Genomic DNA, 27,552 nt, shown 5'->3' with positions numbered 1-27,552 from the left:
GTGCCTGACTATTGAAAAATATATAAAAATGTGTAACACATTTTAGACCTGGGAAGAGATTTGAACAAGTAATCTGAAAACTTGAGTTTGCATTCTAGCTCCACCTCTAGCTATGGGACTGTGAGCAAGTGTCTTTAAACTCTGAACCTTGGTTTTTCTCATGTGTAAAATAAGTGTGATAATAACTGCCCTGTTCTGTGTTCCTCTCAGGATAATTGTCAGGATCAAAATTCATCTTATTCAACTAATATTTTGGGCATACTTTGTACCAACCAGATGCTGGGGATACAGCAGTGAATAAAACAAAGTCCCTGCTCAGTGGAGTGAAATGAAATACCTGTGACAGTGTTTTGAAAATTGTGAAGGAATTTAGAAATTTAAGTTTTTATGCCATCCAACACCCATAATTTTACTGATGAGGAAGCTAAGGTCCAGAAAGGTAAAATGGTTAGTCTAATGTTATCTAGTGAGTTAGAATCAAATTGTTCTTAAGTTTGGTATTTTTTCTCCTACCCAATTAAATATTTTATAATTTAGGTTATTTATCTTAGTTTCCTGCTCTTCTTTCCTGTTATTGCAATACTTTCCCTGTTTTTGATCCCCTAGTCACCTTTCTTTTCACTTTAGGTATTAAGTTTTTTTTTTCTTTTGAAAACATTCAGTGCTATCAAGCTTAGTGAAAAAGCAAGGTTTTTTCCATCCTACACTGATCTAAATTTATGTCTTTGCTTGACCATTTACCTTAAGTTTCTGGAAAATTAAAACAATACAGATAATAACTACTTTAGAGGCTGCTTTGAGGCTAAAAAATGGTATCAAATAAAGTTCTTAGCATGCAGTAAAACTCATTAATTGTTGGTTTGTTCCTTCTCTGTTAATGACTTTCCTACATTCGCTTTTTCTATTACTACACAAATATATGACTTACTAGAGGCTCCATGACTTCTGGTGCCAATATCAGGAAAATTAGTCTGTTTACAATCATTCGTATACTTCAAAAAGCCTTATTCTGTGCTGTCTGCTGTATACTGTGAAACATATGATAGCAGCAAAAACTATCACCTCTATTCTTTAACTTACAGTCCTTTATAGGGCTCTTAACAGGGACCCACAAACCTGGAAAAAAAACTGTGGTTTTTTTTTTTTTTTCCTATCCAGTGGTTTCATAGGTTTGATTTCTTTAAAGGGTCATGAACTCAGAAAATGTTTAGAACCCATGATTTCTAGTGTTTGTATTTATTCATCAACTTTGAGAAGCAATTAGAGAATGTCACTGTAAAATGAAGTGCTTAATTTTGAAAGATGGGAAGAAAATAATGTATATTTTGAGTCCGAAGCTGTGGATTTGAGCTTAGCTCTATTACTTCTTAAGCTCTTGGCCTTGAGTGAACAAAACACATACATTTTTTGTCTGGAGATGATAACTTATATCTCCTTATGAGGTGGTTGTTAGGATTAAATGACATCATGTGTGGGAGAGTGCTTTGTAGTGATAACATCTTATTTAGTATTAGTACTTGTTATTCCAGTACCAGCTTGGGGAAGGAAACTTTCCTCCAGCACCCTTGAGTTCTCCTTCTCTGTGGAATTTGGGTGTGGATTAGATGGGAGCCTTAGGGGATGAATCCTGGATAACCCATGTATTTTTATTCACCCTTTAAATAAGATATTATAGTGTGATGCAGACAGCCTTGGTCTGTGTCATAAAATCTATAATTCTATCTCTACTGTTAAGTTTTAGTGTATCGAAAAGAAAATTTTTAATGTCTCTGTAAAATAGTAATACTAATTCTTGTAGCAAACTTAGAGTTGTAAGGGGAAAATGAGATGATGTGTGTGAAACATTTAGTAAAGTGTTTGCCAACCAATAAATGACATTTTTAGCAATTCACTTGACTCTGTGCCTCTATAAGCTGGCACATAGTAAGTGTTCAGTAAAGTTAACTTCTCTGTTATTATTGTTGCTATTATGTTCCTAGGTTGTGTACACAGATTCTTTGACCCTGTCTTAGCTCTTTTTTTTTTTTTTTGTAGAGCAAGGGAGGTGGAGAGGGCAAAATTAAGGCACATGAAACATAGAGAAATAAAACAATCATTTCTGTGGTATTGAGAGCAGTTTGTCATGTAGCGACAGAGTGAACCACAGTAGCTGATGAAGATCTGAACGGAGTTGAGACCAAAACTGGTTTTCAAGAATGGGTTATTTGGATAGATAGAGAGGAAGGACATGTTAGGAAATAAGAATAGTTTGAGCAAATTTCTAAAAAAGAAGATAAGGATAGTGTAGTAGAAACTATAACAGGCAACCTTGTTGTTGATCTTGAAAGTGAAATGTGGGTGGTAAATCTCTCCATCATTGTTCCCCTTAACCCAAGATTAGCAGAAAGTACATAATATATATATATATATATTTTTTTTGAGACGGAGTCTCACTCTGTCACCCAGGCTGGAGTGCAGTGGCATGATCGCTGGAGAGCAGTGGCACGATCTCGGCTCACTGCAACCTCTGCATCCTAGGTTCAAGCAATTCTTCTGCCCCAGCCTCCTTAGTAGCTGATACTATAAGCGCACGCCACTATACCCGACTAATTTTTGTATTTTTAGTAGAGACGGGGTTTCACCATGTTGGTCAGGCTGGCCTCGAACTCCTGACCTCGTGATCCGCCCCCCTCAGCCTCCCAAAGTGCTGGGATTACAGGCGTGAGTCACTGTGCCCCCCAGCGAAAGTAGGTATATGCTAATGCCACTGTGTTCCTAACTGAAGGATCTTCCTGTAGAGGGAGGAGGGATAGATACATAGGTTTCAGGATTTGCTGGCTGTGATACTAATGATATAGTATCACAGGGAATGATAGGGAATGTGTTCTTGAAGTTTTACCAATTTTCTTACTACCTTTTGCCATAGAAATAATGAAAATAAATGGTATATCCCTACACTTGTTAAAAGGCGAACAAAACTCAAATAGTGGACATTTGCAACAAAGTTTTATCCTTTTTTTTGTTTTACCATTTTATATTCTTTGCCTTATGAAATTTGGGTAAAAACTGACATTACTTGGAAAGACAGTTATATTTATTACAGTACAGCAAAAACAATTAGAAACTAATTTAAAATTAGAAATTTTATCTAAATATTTAAAAGAAGGGGAAATAGTTCACGTTTTTTGTTTTTGTTTTGAGGCAGACTCTTGTTCTGTCACCTAGGCTGGAATGCAGTGGCACGATCTCGGCTCACTGCAATTTCCGCCTCACAGGTTCAAGCGATTCTCCTGTCTCAGATTCCTGAGTAGCTGGGATTACAGGTGCACGCTGCCACTCCCGGCTGATTTTTTGTATTTTAGTAGAGACGGGGTTTCACCACATTGCCTAGGCTGGTCTGGAGCTCCTGAGCTCAGGCAATCCACTGGCCTCAGCCTCCCAAAGTGCTGGGATTACAGGCGTGAGCCACCACGCCCAGCCTAACGTTTTTATAATCTGTAGAATAGACCTGGGGTAATAATTCATTATTAACTGATACAATTCACAAACTGTACAGTTCACCCACTTAAAGTCAGTAGCTTTAGTTAAGCATTGTACAGCTTTCATCACAATAAATTATAAACATTTTAATGACTTCACAAAGAAACCTTATATCCATTGTCAGTCACTTCTGCGTTTCCCCAAGCTTCTAGCTCTAGGTAACTACTAATCTTTTTTTTTTTTTTTTTTTTGTCTCTATGGATTTGCCTATTCTGAGCATTTTATATGAATGAAATAATATATGTGGTCTTTTTTCCTGTTCCTTTTACTTAGCATTATGTTTTCAAGGTTCATTCATGTTGTGGCATAAATTAGTGCTTATTCTTTTTTATTGCTGAATAATATTCCGTTGAACACATACCACATTTGTTTTTCATCAGTAAATGGGCATTTAGGTTGTTTCTACTCTTTGAATCATATGAATAATGCTACTATGAGTATTCATGTACAAGTTTTTGAGGGACAAATGTTTCCATTTCTCTTGGATATATACCTAGGAATATAATTTCTGGATTGTATGGTCAGTCTTTTGAGGAACTGCAAACTTTTTCATAGTGGCTGTATTTTGTTATGTTTCCACCAGCAGTGTATGAAGGCTCCTCTTTGACCAACACTTAAGTTATTATTGTCTGTCTTTTTGTTACCATCTTAGTGAGTGTGAAGTAGTATTACATTATCGTTTGAATCTGCATTTCCCTGATAGCTAGTGATATCGAGCATCTTTTCATGTGCTTATTGGTCATTTGTATATTTTCTATAGATATGTGATTTGTTCTACAGATAGATGGTTTGTTTTCAATCATACTTTTTTCCCAGTGTCTATGAAAAATGAAATGTTCATAGACCCAATGGGAGCATATTAAAATGTGTGGAAAAAACATGGAAGTCACAAGTGGGAACTCTATTAACAATATTTATTGGGTATTTACTGTTCCATCATGTACAAACCATGGTAGTAAGAATTTGTTTCCAGATAGTGGCTGCCTATACAAAATTGTTATCTATAGTTGAAAAAACAATTCTTATGTTTTCGTTCATAAAAACACAAAGAATAGAAAAGAAAAATGGCAAATAAATTAACTTTTTAAAAAGTCATCCTAGGTATCTTTATTACTGACAACCAAATGTTGCTGTTTCTGGCTGTAAAGTAATATATCCCTATTTTGTAAAATGTAATTTTCTTCTTTAGATTTTCTGAATTAGCTATTTGTAGCCATAGACCCACAATCCAAAGATCACTGTTAATGTTTTAGTGTATTTCCTTTTAATGTCTTAGCTGTGCATACATAGTCACAATTTTTATATAGCTAAAAATCATACAGCATATGCTACTTTGTATAGTTGTGATTCTAATGTATTTTCTATATATTTGTAATTCTTCTTACATATTTTAATGGCTATAAAACTGTCTGTTGCAGGAATCAGCAAACTTTTTTCTAAAGAGCCAAACAGCAACGATTTTAGGATTTGTAGGCCACATCATTTCTGTCACAGCTAGTAAATTCTGCCATTGTAGCACAAAAGCAGCTATGGACAAAATGCAAATAAATGAGCATAACTGTCCAATAAAACTATATTTATAAAAACAAGCAGAGTACATGTCCTTTGCAGGGACATGGATGAAGCTGGAAACCATCATTCTCAGCAAACTAACACAAGAACAGAAAACCAAACACCGTATGTTCTCACCCATGAGTGGCGTGATGAGATGAGAACGATGAGAACACATGGACACAGGGAGGGGAACATCACACACCGGGGCCTGTTGGGGGGTGGGGGGCAAGGGGAGGGATAGCATTAGGATAAGTACCTAATGTAGGTGACAGGTTGATGGGTGCAGCAAGCCACTATGGCACGTGTATACCTGTGTAACAAACCTGCACATTCTGCACATGTATCCCAGAATTTAAAGTATGTATTAAAAAAAGCAACAGCACACTCAATAATAAAATGACAAGTAACCTAATTAAAAAATGGGGAAATAATTTGAATAGACATTTCACTATAGAAGAAATGTCCAGATGTTCTGAAGGACTTAGGTCTTAGTTTTAGTAGTTTTATTAATACTCCTGTTTACTAAAATAGTTAACATCATGAGTTTTTCTATACTTTAACATACTTAAGAAGATGTGCACTTAGCCCCATGTTATTTTTTTTCCTGTATTTTATCTTAACTAAGGTGTTCACATCTTGTTTTTTGTGCTCCTGAAATGATGACTATACTTTATGTGTGTACTTCTGTGTAAATTTTTTACTATTTTCTGAGATCTATGTCCTTCAGAGCATCTGGATATTGGAATCTCTTTGAAGCATTGAAATATAGGATATAGGACTGCACTTCTTAAGCAGTGTTATAGCTCACTAAATACCATTTCCTTTAATACAGGCATATAAAACTGCATGCCTAAGTTCGTTTCCACAAATTTGCTTATTACTTCTATGAATCAGGATGTTTTGTTTTCTTGTTATGGTAGAGTAGAAAGAACACTGAACTGAAAGTTAAGAGCCCTGTTTGTTTTTGTTTTTGTTTTTGTTTTTGAGACAGAGTCTCGCCCTGTCGCCCAGGCTGGAGTACAATGGCGCAATCTCGGCTCACTGCAACCTCCGCTTCCCGGAACCCTGTTTTGTTTAACAAAACCTTGGTCTCACTGTGTCTCCTAGAATATGTAATTTAAATTCTGGCTCTGAAATTACAGGGAATTGTGGTAGTGATTTGAAAACCCTTTCAGTTCTAAAATAGTAAGATTCTCTGGTCAGGTTGTTACTAATCTTGATTTCTTTTCAATCATGTTTCCTCCCAAAACACACACTAGCATACTCCATCACATTCCACATTTTGAATACCATTTGGGGAGTTATTTTTTTTTAAGTATATAGGATTGCTAATTAGAGTTAATTTACTTTGGGATTAAAGTACTCTTCATATCAATTGTTTTATTAGTAGGGGTCTTATAGTAGGATAACAAAATTTATTTAAACCTTTTAATATATTTCTAAATGATCAGAAAGAATGCTTGATTCTAAACATAAAATACATTTACTAATCTTTTCTCGATGATTAAAACCCTTGTATCAATGAAATAAAAAGTTTTTGTACAACCAGACTATTGCTGTTCTTTATAGAATGCTGAAAACAATAAATCTGTAGTGTTATGAGTCTGATTTTTTTTAAGTGTTCTGAAGTGTAAGTTCTCCCACCATGTTCAGTTTTAAGCTATCAGCATGAAGTCACTGAACATGAAAATAGGAAGAGATGTACGCAATTGTTTGCCTACTCCAGCTCACAGTTGGAGAGGATACAGCTAAGTGAAGAGGGGGCAGAGGCAGATTTGTAAACCTGAAGTAATGAGATTTATTTCCTTGTGTGGTTACTAATTTAGCTCCTATGAAAGAATTCCCCATATATTTTTGAGGACTATGGTAGGGGGTACTCATACATTAACTTTAAGTTCAGGAATGTTTGTGAAGAAGGTCAAATTAGTTTCATTATTTTAATCAATACTGACAACTAAATCCTTAAAGTGGATGATAAAAGGGGACTCTAGAGAGATGGTTATGGTAACATGTAGTATTTATGACTGAATTGACGTAGGGGGGATTGATTTAGTGGATTCAAAATGAAGCTTACAATTCTGTGCCTTTACAATTTTACCCAAATTCAATTTCAGCCTGAGTTTTTGACACCGTTAACAAAGTAGTTCTTCAAGGACTTTGAAGGATGGAAACAAGTAAAGGATTATGTATTTAGAGTGAAGAGTAGTATATCCTTTCTAATAGTGAATTAAGAGGGGGACTTAGTATCTGATTCAGAGGCTCAGGAGAAGGAATTTTTTTCTTTCACAGATAAGCCACTCAGTTGCTTTCTCTCAACAAAAAAAAGTCTGAGTCAGTTGATCAAAAGGCCTTCTAATGGAGTAAAACTTTTCTCAAAATCTACTCAAAGTTACTTGTCAAAAATCTACCCAAGAAAACCAGGAATTCTATTTTAATGATTTTTCAAAAATTTCTATTTTTCTTACATAGAAGATAAAGACCTTTTGTAGAAGATTAATACATATAATTTTATGTGATTGGTTATTATATTGATCTTATTAACATACCTTTAAAAAGGCCAACTCTTAACGTGCGTGTGTGTGTGTGTATGTATATATGTATATACCTTTTCCCTTGAGATTCCTTTCAGTTCTAAAATACTAAGATTCTATGGACTTCTGTGTTTGTGTGTGTGTGTGTGTGTGTGTGTGTGTTGTACATATAGTGTCTATATGTATACCTACACATTATGCAGTATATAGTATACCATTCTTACTGTTTTTAAAAAAGGTCTTCGTAGTCATTTCTCTGAAAAACTAATGTGGCATCAGGAGCATAACATTTATTATGGGATTGTTTTCTGTGGAAAAAGCAGGTTTTACTTTTATCATTTTGACATAAGGCACCTTTTCCAGGAAAATATTCTGCCATGAATATGAAGATCGCCTTTACTGCCAAATGATCACCCTCTCCTCTAGTCAGGCAAGTCTACAAGATGACCCTTGCATATATATTTATCATGCTCATCCCCCTCTTCTGCTCATTCCTGTGTCCTTTCTTCTCTCATATAAATACTGCTCTTTCATCAAGATTTAAGTGTAGCCTCTTTAATGAAGCCTCTTTAAATTATGACATATCACTTAATCTATAGTCTTTGTGTGTGTGGTTCTCGTCAACAAAATTTTAAGCTGATTTTGAAATGGTTCCTATTCTGTGCTGTTGCAGTGAAAGTTCTCTTAACTGATGTTTGGTTAGCCAGTGCTCTCCATTCCCTTTGTATGCTGTACTGACTGATAACCTTAGCATTAAGACTAGGCTCTATTACATCTATCCACTTCTGTTTCCACCCTTGGAGTTTTATGCTTATCAAAAGTCAGTTGTGTGATACCTGGACCCCATCTCCAGAAAATCTGATACAATTAGTCTGTAGTGTGACCTGAATATTGGTGATTTAGAGGAGACAGATAATCAAACACGTTGAAATAAAAGTTGTATTTGTTTTTGAGCCTAAATATCCCAGTTACACTTTTTATGATAATCAGGTAGTTTAATTAACACTCAACTTAGATTGAAGAAATATGAATATGACAAGGTAGTTTCTATGAAAACCAAGTCACTTGCTTTGGAATTACTCGCAGCTGGTTGAAGAGTGTAATTGAATTAAGTGAGCGAAAGGCAACTATGAAATTTGAAAGTCTTCAAGGACTCTGCATGCAAATTTGTTCACAAATGTCTTTATTGCCATGCCATTTTAAAGAAACTGGAAACCATAGGTTTTGCAGTGTAGGAACAGTTCATAGTTTTTTCAAGACCCAGGTCATGTTAATACCACTCAGCAGAGCCTTAACCAAAGAAAAAGTCTTATTCCTGCACAGGAAGATTTATATAATTGAAGTTAAAGTGAAATATATTCATGGCTCCCTCTTTTGATTGAATGTTTAAATTTACCTACTGCCCAATTACCAGTTTTTTATACACTCCATCCCTGTGTATGTATATGTGTGGTTTTATGTAGCTAATATAATCATAGACTCAAAGATGTAATAAGTGTTGTTAGAGAAAACAAACTTTGGGAAATGATGTGACTTGCTGAATTTCATAGACTGGCACTGATGCCTTTGATTTGAGTAAAAGACCCATCATTTGGGGGAGTCTTTTGTTAGAATCAAAGGCATCTGTGTCAGTCCAGTGCGTTTTCCAGAAATACTTGATTTTGGTAGTGTTTTGTGCTACTGATGATGAGCTGTACACTGCTTAGAATAGATGGAACAAGTGAGGCAATTTATAATCCTAAACTCAACCACATATTTGGGACTTTACTTGCCTTTTTAAGGGATTGGCATTAAGTAGCCATGGGACAAAAAGAGCTTCTCAGTACATATTCTACTTTAACACTTTAAGGAGTAAGGAAGCAATTGTTGTTTGTGCCTCCTGTTGCCATTCTCCAAACACCCATTGTAAACAGTGCTCCGACCCTGAAAAAGGAATCAATAAATCAATATGCATTGAGTGCCTCTAATAATGTTCGAATCATTACTTTTCCATGGGGGATACAGCTATGAATAAAACAAACACAGTTGGCTGAGTGCAGTGGTATGTGCCTGTACTCCCAGCTACTCAGAAGGCTGAGGTAGGAGGATCACTTGAGCCCAGCAGTTTGAGGCTGCACTGTGAATATGCATGTGAATAGTCATGGCATTCCAGCCTGGACAACATAGCGAGACTCTATTGAAAAAAAACAAAATGAACAAACAAAAAAAACAGAGACAGTCAATCTGTGCCTTACTGAGATTAATGTTCTAACAGCAAATAATTCAACTGTAGGTTGTAAGAGCTATAAAAAGTGGAAAGTTTGGTATTATTAGAATGCATAACTGGAGACAGGACCTAGTCTGAAGGAATAGCGGAGAGGGTGGGGGTCAGTGAAGGCTGGCATGTGGAATTGACATTTTAGATGAACTTTAATGTATAAGTGGGAATTGTCAAGTGAATGGGGGGAGAGAAGGAAAATTTATGGAGAGTAGGCAATGCCAAGCAAATTTGGTAGAGGGAATAGTCTGTCCAGAGGCACTGAGAGTGAAAGGGGCATATTTGCACTTGAGAAATGGAAAGAAAGCCTGTGAATCTGCATAACAAAGAGGAAGGGAGAGGGTGAAATAGATGGTGATGAGGAAATACACAAGGGCTTTCCGGTATGGAAGATCTTAGAGAAGGTGTTTGTGCTTAGTCCTAATAATAATGGGGTGTTATTGCAGTTTTAAAGCTGTATATATCCTATTTTAAAAATTTGACTGCTTTATGGAAATTGGAATGCAAGGGAAACGAGTGGATGTGGGAGACCTGTAAGTAGAATGGTGGCGAGGGATACGATGGTAGCATTAGAGACAGAGATAAGGGCATGCAAAATTTATGTTCAGAGAGACACACTTTATAGTTTTGTTTTGCTTTTGTGCTTTCAGTTAAAATTTCATGAGTTGTTTGCATTCCTAGTTAACCTTCTTAATTTTTTCTTGCAACCATTCTGTCAAGATACATAAGCTTCAGGGGCCTACTGTAAATGTTTTCAAGCTAGGGTTAATTGTATCACTTTTTTTGGTCATATAGGGGTTGTGTTCTTTTATTTTTAAATTCAAGAAATTGCAGCTTATTAGTAATAATAAAGCTCAAGTGTCGGTAATAAGATGCATTATGTAATAGCCTGGTTGTTTTACTAGACTAAGAATTATATGGGGAATATTTTAAGCAAAATGAAAAAGAGTTTTGACTGTTGGCATAATGTAAGAATAATTGATACTAAGAGCTCTAATAGAAAGCTATGTAGTAAATGCAGTAGAAGTATGGCTATTACATAAATGAAATATTTCTTTCTCTTTTTCACATTGCATTTATTACATATTTATCATGTCATGATTTTAGAAAGTGCTTCACTGTCATCAAAGTATTTTCCAATTTTGTTAAGACAAACATTACTAGAAATTGTTAGTATATATCCTGATTTATAAATGGGAAGCAGTGTGCTATTGTTCTTCCTAATCTAGAAAGTTCTTTTGAGATTTATATTAAGTTTGCATGAAGTCAGTGGAAATAAGTCAAGCAGAAGGAAAATAACCTCAGAAAGAGATAAGATATCGGTACTGTTTTTCCTATTTTTCCTACCCTCAACATATTTCTGTATTGAAAATAGAAATCTGTACATCAAATTTAAAATAATTTGTATGTATTTGCATTGCTTGATAATTTTATTCATTTAAAATGTCATTACATCCTCTATAATGAATCAAGATGGATTTAAAATATCTTCTAAATTGGTAAAATTTATTTTGTTTGAAAGTTTCAGTAAATTAAGTAAACAGCATTGTACCATGAAACAGGACAGATGTAACTTGAAATATTATATATTCTGCTGTCTTCTAAATTTGTCAAAATGAACCTTTTATGGATTAAATGAGCTATGGCCTATACTAAGTAAATTTTGTTTTTATAAAATTTTCAAGTATGGATGATTTTGAATAAATATTCATGTAAAGATTTTTGAAAGATGCTTACACAGATTGTGATTTATTTTTTTAAATAAGAAAAAAGAGTTTCTAGAGACTGCTAGGTTTAAGTTTTTATTTTAGATTTATGTTGAGACTGAATATTGTTATCAAGTTTAGTTATATGCTTATATGCATGGCTCTTATATTCTAAATAATGTTAATTAATTCATCCTCGGATTACTGAGCTTAGGGATCCACCTTTTTATGTTAATTTGTTTTCGTGTTCATATACTTACGGCTTTCTCTTTAGTTTCATGTATACAACAAACCTTAGTGTTAATAACTTATTTTTTTACTTGAAGACAGCCATTTATTTTTCAACATCATACTGACTCTTTAAGGCTTTTTTTTTTTTTTCCCAAAAAGTAACAGTAATTAAGTCAGCATCTTCACTAGCCTTTTTATTGTATGTGTGGGTAATTACCATAATGAATTATGGTATACTTTTTTGGTTCCTCCATTGTCTAGCATCTTCATGAATAGACTCTTTGTTTTCTATCTACTTGGTATGTTCCTGGGTGAATTAATTTTAGTGCGATTTTATGAAAAAGAACATTATATTAAAAAATCACCCAATCCAAGGAGAGATATAAATTGTTTTTGAGTTATCTATTGTGTTTTTTACCTGTTTCACTGGTATACTGAATTAACAGTATCTTTTGAGGTCTGTTGCTTTTGAGATAGAGTACTAGGTGACTTCTTAAAATTAGTAATCACCTTTTTCATGAGTATTCTAAAGGCTTTTATATGTGTGATATTTTACATCATTCTTTATACCATTTCCTTGTAATTAGTTATTTCTAATGGTTACGGCTTTTTTTTTTTTTTTTTTTTTTTTGGTGAGATAGCTCTGTTCCCAGGCTCGAATGCAGTGGTGTGGTCACAGCTCACTGCAGCGTTGACCTCCTGGGCTCAGGTGATCCTCCCACTTCAGCCTCCCTAGCAGCTGGGACTATAGGTGCATGCCACCATGCCTGGCTAATTTTTGTAATTTTTTTAGAGACAGTTTCACCATGTCAACTAGGCTGGTCTTGAACTTCTGGACTCAAGTGATCCTCCTGCCTCAGCCTCCCAAAGTGTTGGGATTATAGGCGTGAGCCACTGTGCCTGGCCATGGCCAAGTTTTTAAGTGCTAGTGTATTCAAACAGAACGTTCAGAACATGTGTTGCATAGCTAAAAAGACGAATGTGGAGAATTCAGAAAGAGTTCAGAAGAAACCAAGAAATGTTTGAAATGCTCTTTTAAAGCAAACAAAACTATTCACAATTCCTTATGTATTCTTATGTTGGGGCTGAGAAATTACATGATATACTGTTGTCAGATTCACTTCAAATTTAACTGGAAAAAATTAATTTCTTTTTCTATTTTAAGCCTTTAGATAGTAGTTTTAAGCTTTGACACATAAAATAATTCAAGTAATATTGTTAGAAGACTTAGTGAAGTAGATTTGATTTACTTTGAATCTTGTGAAACCGTACTAACAGGTAATAATGAATGAAAATCTCAATTTAAATTTACAGTCTCAGATAATCATGTTGTTTGTCAGTAGTCATTAAAATGAATTTATATTTTCTGACAGCATTTATATAATCCTTTTATGTAATGTGTTTTTTATAAGGTCAAAAGAAATAGACTGGCAACCTTATTTTACTACACGCATTGTAGATGACTTTGGCACACACTTACGAGTATTCAGAAAGGCTCAACAGAAAATAACAGAGAAAGATGATCAAGTGAAAGGTAATATCTTTATTCCATTTGAAAACTAGGATTTAAAAATCTGTTTTCCTTTCATCATTTTATATATCTTGAATTGTTTTTCTTTAGGTACAGCAGAAGATCTTGTAGATACCTTCTTTGAAGTTGAAGTTGAAATGGAGAAGGAGGTTTGCCGTGATCTAGTGTGCACTTCCCCCAAAGATGAAGAAGGTTTTCTTTTAATTTAACTTTTTTGACAATAGTAGCTGGCTAGAGTCAAGTTAGCAGAACCAGTGAAAAAATCTAAGGGTAAAATTATTCTTACTTAGGGCAGGTAGCATAGTAAAGATGCTTTTCATTTTATTTTATTTTGTAACTCTTAAAAGTAGTTTCCAGATTCTGTTTTCTTCTTTAAAGGTCATCTTTAATAATTAACTGGTCCTGGCTGGGTGCAGTGGCTCATGCCTGTAATCCCATCATTTTGGGAGGCCGAAGGGCCTGGATTGCTTGAGTCCAGGAGTTCAAGACCAGCCTAGGCAACATGGCGAAACCCTGTCTCTACTAAAAGTACGAAACATCAGCTGGCTGAGGTGGGAGAATCACCAGAGCCTGGGAAGTCAAGGCTGTAGTGACTTGTGATCATGCTATTGCACTCCAGCCTGAGTGACGAGAGTGAGACCCTGTCTAAAAAAAAGAAAAGAAATTATCAATCTACTTTTAAAATATAGCAAACACAAACATCTTATGACTGAATTTTTTTATCTGTAGTAATTTCTCTTCCTCTTGAATTTGTTATTTTTGCTTCAGAAGTATACCTGTTACCATAAAATATTTCCTAAGGGAATGATACAGTGATTTCAAATAAAATTTGTAGATTTCAACGGGCTCGTCTTTTATTGGTAGGAGTTTACACTAGACAAGTTTTAGCTGAGGACGTTATCTTCCCAGTTTTGCAAGTATTAAGTCTTTGTTAATTGGCACAGTTTTGAATTAAGAGGATCACTTATGCAATTATATTCCCAGAAAGTGTCAGCATAGGAACAACTATAGAAAAGCCCTTCTAGTTGTTGAAATTGTTTTCTTAGATTTTGAAAATGTTTTAAATATTTTTATTTATTTCCTTTGTTCTTCCTTCTTTTCCCTTTTCTTTTTATGTTTATTGTATAATTCAGCTTTTAATGGCCAGTTTATTAGCACTGTTAAGAAGTATAGTTGACACTTGAACAGTGAGAGGGTTTGGGGTACTGACTCCCTGTGCAGACAGAATTCTGTGCATAACTTTTGACCCCCAAAAACTTAAATACTAACAGCCCACTGTTAACCATAACCCTTATCAATAATGTAAACAATTGATTAACACATAGACTAGTATCTGCATATATTTTATGCATTCATGGCATACCTTTTTGTGAATTTTTTTGATATTTCTAGGCTATGCGGTTCATCTTTTGAGTTTTTTAAATTGTCACAAATCTCTAAAAAATTTTCCAATATATTTACTGAAAAAAATCCACATATAAGTGGACCTGAGCAGTTCAGACTCTTTGTTCAAGGGTCAATTTATGTTACAGTAACTTAGAATGTAACACATAGATATACTGATGTGCAATACTTTTATGTAAGTTGAGCTCTCTTAAATCAGCAGAATAGAAGAGCATACTCTTTTTTTCCTTTGTTATAGGCTGCTGAGATGGTGGAGGTGTTTTCTTGAAAGAAGAATTACAGCTATATTTTTAAATGTGTGAATAACTTTTAAGTATGGAAAGCTAATTAATGTGTGGTAGAATTACAGAGTACCTGGTCCATCTAAAACTATTTTGGGAAAAAAGACTTGTAACGAAATTTTTTTATGATTCAAAAAACTGGTTAAAACAGCAAAATTAAAAAAAATTAAGTTGATTAATGAATAGTTACTACTTGGAGAATAATGAAGGAATTTTTAATGAATACTGATGTGTACTAATTACTAAAATAAGCCATTGTAACCAGGGAACTGGTGATTTCTGCCTTTTTTAATGTATCTTATATATCAAGAGGAAGTGTAGACTTTATATTTTCTAATGTTATGATAGCTACTTTTTCTACTTTTAGGATTCCTAAGGGATTTGTGTGAGGTCTTACTATATTTATTGCTACCTCCTGGAGATTTCCAGAACAAGATCATGCGATACTTTGTCAGGGTAAGCTTAAACTCATACCGAATCATACCTGTAAAAAAATGTAGAGCAGTAGTTTTCAAAATTTTTGGTCTTAAGACCCTGTTACACTCTTAAAAATTATTGAAGACTCCAAAGAGCTTTTGTTTATGTGAGTTTTCTTTAAAATATTTACACAAGTGAAAACTAAGAAATTTTTAAAACATGAAAATATGCAAGCATGTATTTCATTACCTAATAGCTCGATACCATCATAGCATTATGTAACTTTGTAAAGGTCACTGTGTGTACATGAAAGAACAAGAGTGAAAAGTTAAATAATGTCTTAGCATTATTATGAAAATGGTGTTGAAAGGGTCACCTGAAACCCAAGCTTCGGGGGAACTTCAGGTTCCTGGAAACCTCCCCCCAATCCCCCAGAAGTCTCTGGCTGATAGTTAGGTGCTTTGGTTTTTGGTTATGACAAAAGTTTGTTTTAAATTTTCTTATACCCTAGTGTTATCTAAATCAGGTTAGATAAAAATAACATTTTTGGACAGAAACTTTAAAAACTGTACAGTTAAGATTATGTTTTTTAGCAATTGGAAAATTAATGTCAGATGAGAATAGTAGTCTTGGACTTCTTATTCCCTGAGTATAAATCTTCAGAGTAAAGTTCTGTGTGTAAATTTAAAGGAATAACATTTGTCTTTGGCTGCTGGTAATGATTTAGAAAGGCTAGCTCCACAAGAACATGTCCTGGTTGAATGTGTAACGTGAAAGTTTTGAATTTTCCTAAAAACAAAAGCTTATGATCTCTTTAGTCTGTCCTGCAAAATAGATAACAATTCCTGAGACTTGCTTTTATGCTTGCATGTTATTGTTTATAAGCAATACCATACAATTTCCTAACATCTACCTAGCTTGGGGTTCAGTGTACTTCTCAGGTATGTTAATGGTACTTATGTGAAGTAATAGAAAGTGCTTAGTTTTGGTGGGAGGAGCCTGATACATTAACTATATATTGTTAAGGCCAATTATTTGGGCTGGTCATTATGAAGGGTGGCAAGTACCTAGATGTCTATCACTAGATTCATATCTGTCACTTAAGGAAGATAGTACTAGTCAGGTATAGCACTTGTTCATGCAGAGTATCCATTTGGCATAATAATCTGTTTATATATTACTCCAGCCAGCTACTGTTACGTGGAATCTCAGCATTATTTCGCATGTCTTGCCATCTTTTCCTTATTGAAACTCTATTTTCTCCTTTCTTTCATGTCACTGGTCTCATTTTTAGTCACCTTTGTTTTCCTTTTTAGTCATGTTTATACTCCTTAACTTCTCTTCTGCTTAAATTTTGATTATTCAAGGTCTTAAGTCCCAGGACTTTTTCTTGCTCATCCATTACTGTGACTTTAAACGCCTTTCCAAATGCTAATGAGTTTGAAATTTGTAGCTTTATTTCAGATTTACCTTCTGAGCTCCGGGCAACTCTGAGCTGCCCTCTTGAAATCACCACTTGAGTGACTCACAGCTTTTTTAAAACTGAAATATCCAAAGTGGAAGTCTTATTCTTACCTTCATATCCTGTGTGCCTTTTAGTCTTCTCTCCATCCTAGTAAGTGGTATGATCATCTAGTAAATTTTTCAGATCTCAAGTCCTTCAAGAGGTTTATAGGTTCGCATGTAGTGTGGCCTTATTTACCTCTTTAGCCTTCATGCCAAGCAATCTCAAGGAAAACCAGAACTGGACAGTAAGTGTAGTAAAAAACAGACCTTATCCAGCAACTGTTGCAGTAGGGGAAAAGTGACCTCGGTATAGGACCGAACTCAATTCTGAATAAAAAAGAACAAGTTGGGATTTATAGCCAAGGAGCAGGCTGGGGATCAGTGGATGGAAAATTACTAAAAGGAAACATCAGATGTAGTGGGAATTCTGGTTAAACAGACTTAATAGGATTCTTGTTGAAAGCAGGATGGGATGTTCAGACACAAAGGGTGGGGACTGAGGAATTTAAGGTGAGTGAGGTTTGGCTAAACCCACTTGATAGAATTCTTGCTAAAACTGCAATGAAAAGATGAATGGACATGGAAAACTCAAAGGTTAAGGCGTAAATGGGTGGAGGATTCAGAGGAGCCTAGTTTGGTCAAGGATAGTCTTTGTTAGTGGTCACTATACTCCAGCCACACTGGCATTTTCCCCCAAAAGTGCCATTTTCCTCCCTGTCTCTCATGTCCTTTTTTTCTCTGTTAAGAATGATTCCTCGGCCAGGCACGGTGGCTCACACCTGTGATCCCAGCACTTTGGGAGGCCAAGGTGGGCGGATCACGAGGTCAGGAGATCGAGACCATCCTGGCTAACACGGTGAAACGCCGTCTCTACTAAAAATACAAAAAATTAGCTGGGCATGGTGGCAGGCGCCTGTCATCCCAGCTACTCGGGAGGCTGAGGCAGGAGAATGGCATGAACCCGGGAGGCAGAGCTTGCAGTGAGCTGAGATCGGGCCACTGCACTCCAGCCTGGGCGACAGAGCCAGACTCCCTCTCAAAAAAAAAGAAAAAAAAAAAAAAGAAAATCCGATTCCTCTTATTCTATCAGCTAAATTGTATTCATTCGTCATATCTCACTACATGTCACTTCCTTAGAGATGCCCTCCCTGACCACCCGATCTAAATCTCCCTCATAATTCCCTGTTATTATGGATAGTATCCAATTGTTTTCCTTCATAGCATTTACCATATTTTAAGATGGTAATTTGGTTGTTAATTTGATACCTCTTTCTCCCAGATGAATTGTAACTCTAATGAGGACAGAGATTATATCTGTATTTGTCATAAATATATACTTAGTGCTTAACATAATACCTGGCACATAGCAGATGCTCAGACAATCAGTTTTAATGCAAAAGGAAACCCATTTACCCTCTTGATGGCTGTGGTGCATATGCTACTGCAGCTTCTTGAAGATTAAGTTGACTTCTAAGAGCCATGAATGAAAATCTGCCTTGTTACGGGAAGTTATTTAAAATAAGTAGGATTTTAATGAGCACATTTTTTTTAAAATAAATTTCTTTTTTAGGCCAGTATTTTATTACTTTTTGGTTGAATCTAATTAAGTGAGGATAATTGCAGACCATGCATTCAGCAAGTCAGTTTTTTTTCCTTTAGCTCTTTCTTTGTTTTCTTTTGTCAGTAATTCTAAAATTTCTCACAGGATATTTTTGTTTAGATTAAATAACAGATGAAAGAGTTTTAATTTTCTTTGTATGGATACTTTGTATAGATTGTGTAAGTCACAGTATTTGAGATAATTGCTATTTAATTGCCTCTACTTTCTTGCCATTACTATGTTTTATTCCTTTAAAGATACGGCTTCAATGATTTTGTATCTTTTAGGCCCCATGTTTGACAAACATTGCTGTCTTCTAAAAATTGGGGGTCTTAAAGTAGGAATTATGTGGAAGTGGCTACTTGCTTGGAATATTTAGAGCTCTCACTAGGACCTTGAGTCATATGACTAGCCCTTGACTAACCAAACCCTTTAATGTGACAGATTAGAAGTTTTTTAATACAAATCGACTCATTGCACCAACTTAATAAGAAACACAAAATTTAATCAAAAATTTTCCCCAGGTGTTTTTTTCTCCTTTTGAAAAGAAGCATTGGAAAAAGTGTGTGTGTGTGTGTGTGTGTGTGTGTGTGTGTGTGTGTGTGAGTGTGTGTGAATTTTCTCCTAACAAAGTGCATTTTAAAATTTGAACATGTGGCCAGAGACATAATTTGAAGGAAGGAATTACATACGTAAATACAATTTTAAAGAAGTAGGAGACTAAAACTAACCTTGAAAGAAGCAATTTTTTGTCATTTCAGACTGTAAAGTGTCTCCAAAGACATTTCAAAAAAATTACTGGCGCCTCCATTAGTGCTTTTTGGAAATAGTGATTCATCATGGGGGTAATAGTTGGCAGAGACTTGTACAGCTTACAAAAGAGACTTGTACAGTTTACTAAAAATAAAGACCACCTTCTGTGATCCTTTACTTAGAAAAATTATACATCCTGTTAAGCTGATTGTTATTTAACCTCCCCCAATATTCTTAAGAAATTAGGTTTCATAAATTTATATATTACTGGCACTAAAGGGTAATACCAGGTGAAATCATTGTATTTATAGAATCTACTAAATTCTTAGTTTCTTTTTTTCTATTCATTTATCAAATGCCTGCCATGTTTAAAACAATGACCTTGAGAAGATGGGATGAGGAAGGTAAATATTTTTGAGAATAAATAATTCAATAGATAAGTTGACCAATTCCACTCATATGGAGGTTTCCTAGATAGTTGCCTCTATTAGAAAAATATAAGACTTATAATTACAGAGAAAATATCAAGTGTTAAATGCTGTACATACAGGGCATGAGTATTTCAAGCATATTTCTGTTGGAATGATCAAGATTTATTTAATAGGGTAATTGATTCTGCAGTTAATTGTTCTGCATAGGAACATAAACAACTGCAAAGAATGGGAAGGTAGATTTTAGAGAATGTTGAATCGATTAACATATCTATTATTTTAAAAATGTTTATTAGGAAACTATTCAAACACAGAGAAGCATAGAGAATAATACAGTAGACACTTATGTACCAACCACCTAGATGTAACCAGTGTTGATAATGTACTGTAGTTGCCGTTTCATCCCTTGGTAGTAGTTCTAAAATCAGTGTGTATCCTTCCCTTTTCTTTTCTGTTTCTATAGTTTTAATAAAGATAAATGAATCCATGAACACTGTTAGTCTTATATTTTGTCTTTTTAAAATTGACATCAATGCTAACATACTAGAGGTATCATCTTGCTTTATTTCACTCCACAGTTGTTACTGTGGAGATGTGTCCAAGTTGATATAGGTAACTTTATCTCATTTATCTAAACTGAGGCACAGTAGTTCATCTTTTTATAAGACTGTGTTGCTTATCAAGTTCTAGTTACATGTATATCATACTTTTCTTAAGTAACAGCATTGTGTTAGAATATTTACATTTTGCTGTTGATTTCAGAAATAGATTAAATTTGTTTTTGTTTTTTACTTTTTTTTTCAGGAAATCCTTGCACGAGGAATTCTTCTTCCATTAATAAATCAACTCAGTGATCCTGATTATATTAATCAGTATGTCATATGGATGGTAGGTGCCTTTTAAAATTACAACTCTGTTTTAGAAATAATTTTTTAAATGTAAAAATATAGTTGGGAGATAGGGTGTTTAAGCAGTAATTTATTAAAGAAATTAAGTAAAAATATTTCTGAAGTAATCTCCGTGTTTCCAGTATTTTTATTTGCTTATATTTTGTATGTGTTGGCCAAATTGTCTTTAATAAAGAATTTTGTTGATTATCTTCCTTGCGGTTATGGTGCTACTACTATTTCTTTAAAAAAATAGAATATGTTACTACCTGTGTCTATAGATGATGAGTATTTTTAATGGCTACTATTTGATTTTTAAATACAACTTGGGATTTGAACTACTTGACATGTAACTCACATTTTATACTGTATAATGGGGAAAATATGGAGGACAGAATAGTAGAATGAGAACCAGAAGATCTGGATTCTAGATGTTTCTGTAAGTTGCCTAGTGTCTGTAGTAGTTAACTCAATAGTTTTCTTCTGTCAGACATATCAAAGACTTAGTTATTACTAAGTCCACAAGCCCTATTTTTTTTTCTTTATAATGTATACTTTTCCTTAATAAACTCATGGTCAAGGAAGAATTGTAAATGGGCCACCTTCGGGGAATATTTTGATACCTACTTCTAGATCTTTGATTTATTTTCTTAAATCTGGGATTTCTACTTCACATTTGTCTTCCTTTAACTCAGTGTAGCTTTCTTAAGAAAGAATTACTTGATTGTTCTTTGATTTCCCTTAGGCATTGTCAGACTTGCCATTGTTTTATTTTTTTTTTACTTCATTTTTATTTATTTATTTTTGAGATGGGATCTCACTCTTTCATCCAGGCTAGAGTGCAGTGACAATCTTGGCTCACTGCAGCCTCAGCCTCCTTGGCTCAAGTGATCCTCCCGCTTCAGCCTCCCAAGTAGCTGGGACACAGGCATGCACCACCACATCCCGCTAATATTTTGTACTTTTGGTAGAGACATGGTTTTGCTATGTAGCCCTGGCCAGTCGTGAGCTCCTGAGCTCAAGCGATCTGCCTGCCTCAGCCTCCCGAAGTGCTGGGATTACAGGTGTGAGCCATTGTGCCTGGCTGCTGTTGTTTTATTATTGTTGTTGCAAAGGTTTACCCTTTGACCAGATTGTAGTACCTGCAGACAAAAACTGTTATTAATTGTGTACTTCTGGAGCCTTTCCTGGAGACCATGGAACTTGATTCTTCTTTTCCTCTGTGAACTTTTTTAGACTTTGCATTAGGCACTATAAAAGCTTTGAAAATACACGTATCTGCACAATTAAAACTATAAAAAAGTGAGTCTCCTTTGGCTAGGAACTCCTAAGAAGTTATTTTAAAGTGATAATCAAATTTGTGACAATCTATATTTAAAAATTTTAACAAGTTTTTAATTTTTAAAAATTATGGATATGTAAGAGTTGTACATATTTATGGAGTACATGTGATATTTCAATATAAGCATACAATGTATAATGTTCAAATCAGGATAATTGGGGTATCCATCAGATCAGCATTTATCACTTCTTTGTGTTAGGAACATTCCAATTCCACTCCTATGGTTATTTTGAAATATACAATAAATTATTGTTAACTGTAGCCACCCTGTTGTGCTACTGAATGGTAGATCTTACTCTTTCTGTCTGACTGTGTTTTATACCCATTAGCCGTTCCTTCTTTAGTTCCCTTCTCAGCCTCTGGTAAAGAAACATTATTTGACACTGTATCTCCATGAGTTCAGTCTTTGTTTTGTTTTGTTTTTAGTTCCCACATATTTGGCCTGCTGTGCATGGTTAATTTGACTTAACATAATGTCCCCCAGTCAATATTTCATTCTTTTTTTAATGGCTGAATAATATTCTATTTTGTGTATGTACCATGTTTTCTTTATCCATTTCTTTACATACTTGCAAGCATTTGTTATTACCTTTCTTTTGGTTAAAAGCCATTTTAATTGGAGTGAAATAGTATCTCATTGTAGTTTGTATTTCTATGATGATAAGTGCTGTTAAGCATTTTTTAATAACCTGTTTTCCATTTATATGTTGCCTTTTGAGAAATGTCTATTCAGATCTTTTGCCCATTTTTAATGGGATTCTTTTTTTTTTTTTCCTATTGAGTTGTTTGAGTTCCTTATATATTCTGGTTATTATTTCTTTGTCAAATGAGTAGCTTGCAAATATTTTCTCCTATTCTGTGGATTGTCTCGTGTTGATCATTCCCTTTGCTGTGCAGAAGCCTTTTAGCGTGATGTAATCTCATTTGTACATTTTTGCTTTGGTTCCCTATGCTTTTGAGGTCTTATGTAAGAAATCTTTGCCCAGACCAACGTCATGGATTGTTTCCCCACTGTTTTCTTCTAGTAGTTTTATAGTTTCACTTCTTAGATTCAAGTCTTTAATCCATTTTAAATTGGTTTTTCTATATGCTGAGAGATAGGGGTCTAGTTTCATTCCTCTGCGTATCGATATCCAGTTGTCTTGGCACCATTTATTAAAGTGACTGTTTTTTTCCCCAATGTGTGTTTTTGGCACATTTGTAAAAAGTGAATTTACTGTGAATGCTTGGGTTTATTTCTGTGTTCTTTATTCTGTTCCATTGGTTTATGTGTCTGTTTTTATGCCAGTACCCTGCTGTTTTGGTTACTGTAGCTCTGTAGTATAATTTGAAGTCAAGTAATGTGATGTCTTCAGCTTTGTTCTTTTCTGCTTAGGATTGCTTTGGCTATTTTGAGTCTTTTGTGGTTCCATATATTAATACATTTTGGGATTATTTTTTCTATTTCTGTGAAGAAAGTTATTGGTATTTTGATATGGGTTGCTTTGAATTTGCAGATTGCTTTTTGTACTATGGACATTTTAGCAATATTGATTCTTCCAATCCATGAACGTGGAGCATCTTTTCATTTTTTTTGTGTCTTATTCAATTTCTTTTATCAGTGTTTTACAGTTTTCCTTGTAGACATCTTTTACTTCCTTGGTTAAGTTTATTCTTACGTATTTTATTTGTGATTATATGGGATTACTTTTCTTGTTTTCTTTTTCAAATTGTTCACATAGAAACACTATTGATTTTTGTATGTTCGTTTTGTATCTTGAAGCTTTACTAAATTTGTTTATCAGTTATTTTTTGTTGACTTGTGTTTTAGTCATCTCACTAAAGATATGAGTGGATTGTACATCACAGTTGCAGTATTATTCTGTAGTTGTCTGTGTACTTAGTATCAATGAGTTTTATACTTTCAGATGATTTCTTATTGCTCATTAACATGCTTTTCTTTCAGATTGAAAAACTCTCTTTAGGATTTCTAGTAAGACTCATCTGGTATTGATGAAATCCCTTAGCTTTTGTTTGTCTGGCCAAGACTTTATTTCTCCTTCAGAGTTGACAGATAAATTTGCAGGATATATTTTAGGTTGGAAGACATTTTTTTTCCTTCAGCACTTTGAATGTATGAATGATCCCACTCCCTCCTGGCCTGTAGGGTTTCTGCTCAGATGTGTGCTGCCAGACATATCAGAGCTCCTTTGTGTTATTTGCTGCTGCTGCTGCTGCTCCTCCTCCTCCTCTTCCTCTTCCTCCTTCTCCTTCCCTTTCTTCCCTTTCCCCTCCCCCTTCTCCTCCTTCTCCTTCTTCTCCTTCTTTTCCTTCTTTATGCAGCTTTTAGGACTCTTTATTTATCCTTGACCTTTGAGAGTTTGATTTACATGCCTTTGGTCATCTTATTTGGATTGAATTTTATTGGTGTTTTTCGACCTTCTCGTACCTGGATATTCATGTTTTTTTCTGGGTTTGAAAAGTTCTTTGTTATTATTTCTTTGAATAAACTTCTTACCCAGTCTCTCTCTTTACATCCTCTTTAAGGCCAATAAATCGTAGATTAGCCCTTATGACACCGTTTTCTAGATCTTGTGGGTATGCTTCATTTTTTTTTCAGATTCTTTTTTTCTCTATGTATTTTCGTGTAGCCTGTCTTAGCTCGGTTCTTCCTTTTGCTGGACCAATTCTGCTGTTAAGATACTCTGATGAATTTTTCAGTTTATCAATTGAATTTTTCAGTTCTAGAGTTTGTTTATTATTTCAGCCTCTGTTAAATTTCTCAGTAGAATTCTGAATTCCTTCTCTGTGTTATCTTGAAATTCTTTTAGCTTCCTCAAAACAGCTCTTTTGTATTTCATGTCTGAAAGGTCACATATTTCCTTCACTTCCAGAGTGGTCATTGGTGCCTTATTTAGTTTCTTGAGGTGATGTTTTCCTGGATGTTCTTGGTGCTTGTAGATGTTCATTAATGTCTGGACATTGAAGAGTTAATTTTTATTTTAATCTTCTCAATCTGGGCTTATTTGTACCATCCTTTTTGAGAGGGCTTTTCATGAAGTCAAAAGGGATTGAATGTTGTAACCTAAGCCTATGGTCACTATGCTATTTCAGCACTAGTGGGATCCCTAAGCCCAGGAATACTGTGACTCTTGGAGACTCCTAAATACACTGCCACGATGCACTTCAGTAAGATAAAGGAGAATTCCCTAGGTTACCAGACAAAGTCTTTCATGCTCTTCCCTCTCTTTCTCTTAATAACAAAGGGTCTCTTTCTGTGTAATGCTGCCTGGAGTTGGGGAAACAGTGACATGGACACTGTCATGGTCACCATGGCTGGCACTGTGCAGAGTTGTACCTCAAACCTCGCAGAGCAGCACAGTACTGGGGCTTGCCTAAGGCCTGTGGCCACTGCTGCCTGGCTGCTGCTGCTATTTATTCATGGCCCAGGACCACTTTAGTCAGCAGATTGTGAATTCTGCTAGGGACTGGGTCTATCTCATCAGGGCAACAGCTTCCCTTCTGGCCAAGGGTGGGTCTAGAAATGCTGTCCAGGAGGAAAGATGTATATTCTTGGGTTTCAGGAATCTGCCTGGTTTTTGGTTTTACTGTGGCTGAGCTGGTACCTAAGTTTTAAGACACAGCCCTCTGTATTCCTCCCTTTCCTTCCTCTGAGTGGAAGGAGTCTTTGCTGGAGTTACACTGCCTGGAAGTGGTGGAGGGATGACACAGACACTCTGCTGGCCACCATAGCTGGTGTTACACCGGGTCATACCCGAAGTCTACTGGCCGCTGAGAAGAGTGTATGTAGCACCAGGGCTTGCCCTAGGACTGCAGTGCTTGTGGCCTGACTGCCACTCATATTTATTTAGTGTCCCAGGCCACGTCAGTCAGCCCATAGTGAAGCCACCTGGATTTGAGTTATTCCCCCTGAGCTGAGAATTCTGCTGTGGCTCAGGGCTGGTCTAAATGCTCCTTCCCTGGGTGCTAGTGGAATTCTGTCCTGTGCTGTGACAGAGCAGTTCTGAGTTTCAAAGCAGAGTTCTATACTTACTTCACTCTTCCTCCCACAAGCCCACAGATTCTCTTTCTGTGCTGTGCTGTCCAGGGTTGAGGGGAGGGGTGGTGGAGGCAATGCGAGACTGTCTTTCCTACCCTTTTGAATGCCACTTTCCTTGATATTATGCTCAAACCAGGTACTGTGATCACTCACCTAATTTTATGGTTCCTATGAAGGTGCATGGACAGTTGTTTAATATGTTGTTCCTGTGGGGAGGATGATCGCTGGAGGGCTCTACTTGGCCACCTTGCTCGGCCTCCTCCAATAATGTATATTTAAGACCATTCATAGCAGCATTGGTTATAGTAGCAAAAAATGGAAAGCAACTTAAATGTCCCAAATAGGGGATTAGTTAATATATAATAACACATTGATACAATTGAATACTATGTACCCATTTAAAGTGTGATAGTATATCTTTATGAACTTGAAAAATTGTTCATATCTTTTGCATGAAAAAGATAACTAAAATTGGCATATATGTTAGATAAATATCCCATTCTTTAGAAAAATGTATTTATTAATGACTGTAATTCTCATAGGATATACACTGAAATGTTAATAGAAAGGTAGTAATTTTTCTTTTTTATGTGTTTCATTTCACTTGTAATGAGTATGGATTATGTAATAAAATAGTATGTTTTTAAGCGGTAGAAACTTACATGCAAAATTTATAAACATTTAAGTTAAAATTCAGGGTAAATAGTAATAAAATTTGTTTAGTAGTACAGAAAATGGATATTGTATACTAAACTTAAATAATCAGGATACAATTATTAACTCTGGTCCAAAAATGGAAGCAAGTTGAACAGAATGTTATGGTTATCTCTCACTCATGGGATTGGGAATTATTTTTATTCCCCTCTGTCTCTATACAGATATTTTTTAGTGTTCAGTTTTCTGTTCCTAAGCATGTATTAACTGCATTAACTGTAATTACGTATATAGTAAAAACATTTTGGAGTGGGCTTAGCCTATATTCTAAAAATATTTCAAACTGTTGGGGGCAGCAGATAGCTGAATTACTGATGGTTCTGCAGAAACCCCACTTCTTGCCTCCTCAAGAAAGAATTTGACTGAGAGGCGTGAGGCATAAAAAGAGACTGAGGTAAGTTTCAGAGCAGGAGTGGAAGTTTATTAAAAAGCTTTATAGCAGGAAAGAAAGGAAAGTACACTGGAAGAGACCCAAGTGGGCACTTTGGAGGTCAAGTGCCCTGTTTAACCTTGATCCTACTATTTTCTGTACTGGTCCACTTCTGGCATCTTGCATCCCTTTTCCCATGATTCTTCCCTTTGGGTGGGCTGCCCGCATGCACGGTGCCTTCCTTACACTTGGGAAGTGAGCACATGCAGTGTGTTTAGGAAGTTGTACACATGTCCATCTGAGACTTTCTTCACTTTTCTAGGGGCATTCCACCAGAAGGTCATACTCTGTCATTTTGTCTCTCAATGCACATCCTCGAGCTCACTTGACTATTTCCTGAGATTTTATTGGAAGCTAGTTACCAATTTCAAGTGTTTTTATCTGTTTGGGAAATTGCCACTTCCTGGTGCCTGTGACCA

The 27,552-nt window shown here is 35.3% G+C and overlaps 1 protein-coding gene across 7 annotated transcripts in view; it reads left to right on the top strand.

Annotated features, from left to right (window-relative positions):
• SNX13 (sorting nexin 13) overlaps window positions 1-27,552 on the top strand; it is a 149,718-nt gene that overhangs the window by 51,700 nt on the left and 70,466 nt on the right. For 5 of the 7 annotated variants that reach the window (XM_055347382.1, XM_055347383.1, XM_019031635.3 and 2 more), the window contains exons 6-9: window positions 13,211-13,332; window positions 13,420-13,521; window positions 15,382-15,470; window positions 20,526-20,609. In XM_055347382.1, coding sequence (XP_055203357.1) covers window positions 13,211-13,332; window positions 13,420-13,521; window positions 15,382-15,470; window positions 20,526-20,609 — 397 coding nt within the window. Of the gene's footprint in view, window positions 1-266; window positions 440-6,064; window positions 10,858-13,210; window positions 13,333-13,419; window positions 13,522-15,381; window positions 15,471-20,525; window positions 20,610-27,552 lie in introns of those variants that run through there. The other 2 variants (XM_055347385.2, XM_031013183.3) reach the window with 2 other exon arrangements.

This window comes from Gorilla gorilla, chromosome 6, assembly GCF_029281585.2.
Source record: "Gorilla gorilla gorilla isolate KB3781 chromosome 6, NHGRI_mGorGor1-v2.1_pri, whole genome shotgun sequence".
In the NCBI taxonomy this organism is placed as follows: Eukaryota; Metazoa; Chordata; class Mammalia; order Primates; family Hominidae; genus Gorilla; species Gorilla gorilla.
Note: the sequence above shows the minus strand (reverse complement) of the source record. Positions and strands in the feature narration are given on the sequence as shown.